Source organism: Aythya marila (assembly GCF_965140915.1).
Source record: "Aythya marila genome assembly, contig: HAP1_HAP1_SCAFFOLD_27, whole genome shotgun sequence".
Taxonomy (NCBI): Eukaryota; Metazoa; Chordata; class Aves; order Anseriformes; family Anatidae; genus Aythya; species Aythya marila.
Genome location: NW_028137235.1, coordinates 25,765 through 31,764, shown reverse-complemented (window position 1 = coordinate 31,764; position 6,000 = coordinate 25,765). Strand labels below are relative to the sequence as shown.

The 6,000-nt window shown below is 55.0% G+C and overlaps 1 protein-coding gene across 1 annotated transcript; it reads left to right on the top strand.

Annotated features, from left to right (window-relative positions):
* Nucleotides 1-1,535: 1,535 nt before the first annotated feature.
* MON1B (MON1 homolog B, secretory trafficking associated) lies at nt 1,536-2,945 on the top strand (the record flags this gene model as incomplete). Its single annotated transcript, XM_082785387.1, has 3 exons — nt 1,536-2,389; nt 2,473-2,620; nt 2,702-2,945. Coding segments are annotated over 3 exons (1,179 nt in total), but the record flags the coding sequence as incomplete, so codon positions are not given.
* Nucleotides 2,946-6,000: the final 3,055 nt, after the last annotated feature.

Here is a 6,000-nt window from a genome sequence, read left to right as displayed (position 1 = left end):
GGGACAAAATGGGGAGAGACGAGGAGAAAATGGGGAAAAATGGTGGGAAATGGGGAGAAAATGGGGAGAAGTGGGGAGAAAATGGGGAGAAATGGGGGAAATTGGGGAGTAATGGGGAGAAAATGGGGGGGAAATGGGGAGAGAGGAGGAGAAAATGGGGAAAAAATGGGGAAAAAGGGGAGAAAATGGGAAGAAAATGGGGGAGAAATGGGGTTAAAGTGGAGAGTAATGAGGGAAAATGGGGGAAATGGGGAGAAAATGGGGGGAATATGGGGAGAAATGGGGGGGATATGGGGGAAATGGGGGAAATGGGGAGAAAATGGGGAGGAATGGGGGAAAATGGGGGAAATTGGACCCAAATCCGTTGGATTTGGATGGCCTTGACCCAAAATCAATTGGATTTGGATGTCCCCAACCCAAAATCTGCTGGAATTGGACGGCCTGGACCCAAATCAGTTGGATTTGGATGGCCTGGACCCAAAATCGGTTGGATTTACATGCCCCAAACCCAAAATCTGTTGGAATTGGACAACCCGGCCCCCAAATTGGTTGGATTTGGATGTCTCTGACCCAAAATTGGTTGGATTTGGACGCCCAGGTCCCCAAATCAGTTGGTTTTGGATGTCCCGGCCCCAAATCGGTTGGGTTTGCGTGCCCCGAACCCAAAATCTGTTGGATTTGGATGTCCCCAACCCAAAATCAGTTAGATTTGGACATCCTGGTTCCTAAATCAGTTGGATTTAGATGTCCTGGTTCCAAAATCTGTTGGATTTGGATGCCCTTTACCCAAAATTCATTGGATTTGGACATCCCAGCCCCAAAGTCAGTTGGATTTGGACGTCCCGGCCCCAAAAGCTGTTGGATTTGGACGTCCTGGCCCCAAAATCTCCCCCTTTGACACCTGAACCCCCCCAAACTCCCCCTTTACCCCCTATTCCCCCCCTTTTCCCCCGTTTCCCCCCCTTTACCCCCCTTTAACCCCCCTTTAACCCCCCTTTCCCCCCCTTTAACCCCCCTTTTCCCCCCCTTTGCCCCCCTATCTCCCCCTTTTCCTCCCCTTTAACTCCCCTTTCCCCCCCTTTAACCCCCCTTTAACCCCCAATCCCCCCCTTTACCCCCTTTTTACCCCCTTTACCCCCCTCTTCCCCCCCTTTACCCCCTATTCCCCCCCTTTACCCCCTATTACCCCCCTTTTCCCCCCCTTTAACCCCCTTTCCCCCCTTTAACCCCCCCACACCCCCCTTTTTCCCCCCTTTTCCCCCCCTTTACCCCCTATTCCCCCCCTTTTCCCCCCCTTTTACCCCCTTTAACCCCCCTTTCCCCCCCTTTACCCCCTTTTTCCCCCCCTTTACCCCCTTTTCCCCACCTTTGCCCCCCTTTTCCCCTCTTCACCCCCCTTTAACCCCCCTTTAACCCCCCAATCTCCCCCTTTTCCTCCCCTTTACTCCCCAATCTCCCCCCTTTCCCCCCCTTTCCCCCCCTATTCCCCCCCTTTTCCCCCCCTTTTCCCCCCTTTTCCCCCCCCTTCCCCCCCTCTCCCCCCCTCTAACCCCTCTCCCCCCTTAGAGGACCGCACGCTGGTGTTCGAGCAGCGGGGCCCGCTGCTGCTGGTCTCGGTGTCCCGCACCCGCCAGCCGGCCTCCCAGCTGCGCCGCGAGCTGGCCTTCGTCCACGAGCAGATCCTCAGCCTCCTCACCCGCGGCGGCATCGCCCGCGTCTTCGCCCGCCGCCGCGGCTACGACCTCCGGCGCCTCCTGGCCGGCGCCGAAGCCGTCCTCGACCGCCTCTTAACCGGGGCGGCCTCGGACGGACGGCTCCTGCTGGGGGCCGCCCGCTGCCTCCCCGTCGCGGCCCCGTTACGCCGGGCCCTTTCGGGAGCCCTGCGCCGCGCCGCCGCCGCCACCGTCCCCGCGCCGGCCTTGGCGCTGCTGGCGCTGGGCGGCCGGCTGCTGACGGCGGCGAGGCAGCGGGCGCTGGCGGAGGACGGGAGGCTCTGTGCCAGCGACCTCCACCTCCTCCTGAATCTTCTCGGTGTCGGTGCCGGCGCCGGCGAGGTGTGGACGCCGGTGTGCTTGCCCCGCTTCAACCCCGACGGCTACTTCTACGCCTACGCGGCGGCGTTGGCCGAGGAAGAGGAGGAGGGAGGCGCCGGGGCGGTGACCCTCATCCTGCTGTCGACGGAGCGAGAGGGTTTCTACGCGGCCGCCGGGTGCCGGAGGAGGTTGGAGGCGGCCTTGAGGGCGCAGGGGTGGCTGGAGGAGTTGGGGGCTGCGGTGAGGGGGGGCGCGGGGTACGGCCCCTCGCGGCCCGGCGCCCCCGAGCTGCGCCATTTCCTCTACAAACCGCTGGAAGGGCCCGAGGAGATGCTGCAGCTGCCGCAGTTCACCAGGTGCGAGCGTTTTTTTTTGGGGGGGAAACCGAGCGATTTTGGTGGTTACGGGGGGGGTCTTGACGCACGCCGTGCCCCCGCAGCCCCGAGCTGGAGGAGCCGTACGGCACGGAGGAGGAGCAGCAGCGCCTCTTCGACCTCTACCACTACCTGCACAGCCGCGTGCACTGCCCGCGCCGGCCCCTGCGCCTGCTCTACCACGTGGCGGAGAAGGAGACGCTGCTGGCTTGGGTGAGCCCTCAGTAGGTTCCAGGGTGAACGGTGGCGACGGTGACGGCGTGCGTGGCCCCTAACGGGTGACACCGGGCGCAGGTGACGAGCAAATTCGAGCTGTACGGCTGCTTCAGCCCGCTGGTCACCAAGGCCGGGGCCATCGGCGCGCTCACCAAGCTGCTGCGCTGGATCAAGAGGGAGGAGGATTGGCTCTTCATCCGCTACCCGCCGCCGTACTGCGCCGCCCCCGCGCGCCACGAGGAGGCCGAGGGATGAGGATCGGGGGCCCCCCACCCCAGGGTGGGGTGCTGGGGGGGAATAAAAGGCCGCCAGGAGATGACGCTCCCCCCCACCCCATGTGGTTTTTTGGGTGGTGTCGCGGGGGGGGGGTGTCGTATGGGGTGTGATGTCATGGGGTGATGTCATGGGGGTGTGATGTCATGGGGGTGTGATGTCATGGGGGTGGGATGTCACGGGGTGTGATGTCATGGTGTGACATTATGGGGGTGTGATGTCATATGGGGTGTGATGTCGGGGGTGTGACGTCATGGGGGTGTGATGTCACGGGGTGTGATGTCATGGTGTGACATTGTGGGGGTGTGATATTGTGGGGGTGTGATGTCGTGGGGTGTGATGTCATGGTGTGACATTATGGGGGTGTGATGTTATGAGGTGGGATGTCACGGGGTGTGATGTCACAGGGGTGTAATGTCATGGGGGTGTGATGTCATGGGGGTGTGATGTCATGGGGGTGTGATGTCATGGGGGTGTGATGTCATGGGGGTGTGATGTCATGGGGGTGTGATGTCATGGAGGTGTGACGTCATGGGGGTGTGACGTCATGGGGGTGTGATGTCACGGGAGTGTGATGTCGCGGGGGTGTGATGTCATGGGGGTGTGATGTCGCGGGGGTGTGATGTCATGGGGGTGTGATGTCATGGGGGTGTGATGTCATGGGGTGTGACGTCATGGAGGTGGGATGTCATGGGGTGTGGCGTCATGGGGTGTGACGTCATGGGGTGTGACGTCATGGAGGTGGGATGTCATGGGGTGTGACGTCATGGAGCGTGACATCACAGGGGTGTGATGTCACGGGGGTGTGATATCACGGGGTGTGATGTCATAGAGGTGGGACGTCATGGGGTGAGACGTCACGGGGTGTGACGTCATGGAGGTGGGATGTCATGGGGTGTGACGTCATGGGGGTGTGATGTTATGAAGTGTGACGTCATGGGGTGTGATGTCATGGGGTGAGACGTCACAGGGTGTGATATTATGAGGTGGGATGTCACCGGGTGTGATATCATGGGGTGTGATGTTATGGGGGTGTGACGTCATAGGGGTGTGATGTCACAGGGTGTGACATCACGGGGTGTGACGTCACGGGGTGTGACGAGGCGCGCACGGTCTGGGTGTCGGTGCCCCGCGGTTCCGCCATTTTGTCTCTGCCGCGTCCGCCATTTTGCCTCAGGGACGAGGTGGAAAGAGGTGAGAGGGAAACGTGGAGAAAGGGCGAGAAACAGAGGAAAAAAAGGTAAGAAAAGGTGAGGGAAGGGTGGGAAAAGACATTAGAGAAAGGGTAAGAAAAGCTGGGAGGAAAAGGTAGGAGTTGCTGAGAGGAAAAGGTGGGAAAAGGTGAGAGGAAAAGGAAGGAAGAGCTGAGAGGAAAAGGTGTGAGAAAAAGAGCAAGAAAAGCTGAGAGGAAAAGGTGGGAATTGCTGAGGAAAAGGGGGAGAAAATCTGAGAGGAAAAGGTGGAATTGCTGAGGAATAAGTGGAGAAAAGCTGAGAGGAAAAGGCAGGAATTGCTGAAAATAAAAGGTGGGAAAAGCTGAGAGGGAAAAGGGGGAAGTGCTGGGGAAAAGGGGAAGAAAAGCTGAGAGGAAGAAGTGGGAAAAGCTGAGGAAAAGGGCAGGAAAAGCTGAGAGGAAGAGGCAGGAATCACTGAGAGGAAAAGGTGGAAAAAGCCATTAGGAAAAGGGCCAGGAAAGCTGTGAGGAAGAGTGGGAATTGTTGAGTGGAAAAGGGGGAAAGCCATTGGAGAGGAAAATGTGGGAAAAGCTGACAGGAAAGAAAAAGGTAGGAAAAGCTGAGATAAAGGGCAAGAAAAGCTGAGAGAAAAAGGTGGGAAAAGCCATTAGGAAAAGGAAGGAAAAGCTGAGAGAAAAAGGTGTGAGAAAAAGGGCAAGAAAAGCTGAGAGGAAAAGACGGGAATTGCTGAGGAAAAAGTGGAGAAAAGCTGAGAGGAAAAGACGGGAATTGATGAAAATAAAAGGTGGGAAAAGCTGAGAGGAAAAGGCAGGAATCACTGACAGGAAAAGGTGGGAAAAGCTGCAAAAGGGCAAGAAAAGCTGAGAGGAAGAAATGAGAAAAACTGAGGGAAAGGGGCAGGAAAAGCTGAGAGGAAAAGGTGGGAGTTGCTGACAGGAAAAGGTGGGAAAAGCCTTTTTTTAAAAAAGAAAAAAAAAGGTGGAAATTGCTGAGAGAAAAAGGGTGAAGGCCATTAGAAAAGGGTAGGAAAAGCTGAAAAGCTGAGAGGAAAAAGGAATTGCTGACAGGAAAAGGCAGGAAAAGCTGAGAGGGAACAGCACAAATTGCTGAGAGGAAGAGGTGGGAATTGCTGAGAAAAAGGGCAATAAAAGCTGAAAAGAAAAGGCAGGAAAAGCTGTGAGGAAAAGGTGGGGAAAGCTGAGGTAAAAGGCAAGAAAAGCTGAGAGAAAAAGGCAAGAAAAGCTGAAAAAAAAAATGCAAGAAAATCTGAGAGGAGAAGTCAGGAAAAGCTGAGAGGAAAAGGGCAAGAAAGTCTGAAAGGAAAAGGTGGGAAAAGGTGAGAGAAAAAGGTAAAGAAAAACTGAGAGGAAAAGGTGGGAATTGCTGACAGGAAAAGGGGTGAAAAGCTGAGGAAAAAAAAGGGCAAAAAAAGCTGAGAGGAAAATAGAAAATATGACAGGAAAAGGCAAGGAAGTTGATGGGAAGGGGTGGGAAAAGCTGAGAGAAAAAGGTAAGAAAAAGAGGCAGGAAAAGGTAGGAAAAACTGAAAGAAAAAGGCAAAAAGAACTGAGAGAAAAAGGCAAAAAAAATGTTAAATGGGAAAAGCAAGAAGAAAAGAGGAAAAGCTGACAGGAAAAGGCAGGAAAAACAGAGGAAAAGGCAAAAAGGGGAGAAAGCAATAAAAGCTGAAAGGAAAAGGTAAAAATGGGATGAAAAGCGGAAAGGAAAAGGCAAGAAAGGAAATAAAAAGCTGACAGAGAAAAAAAAAAAGCAAAAAAAAAAAAAAAGTGGAGGTAAAAACTGACAGGAAAAGGCAAAAACTGAGGTAAAAAACTGACAGAAAAATTCAAGAACTGAGAGGAAAAGGTGGAAAAAATTGACAGAAAAAGCAACAAAAAGCTGGAAGGA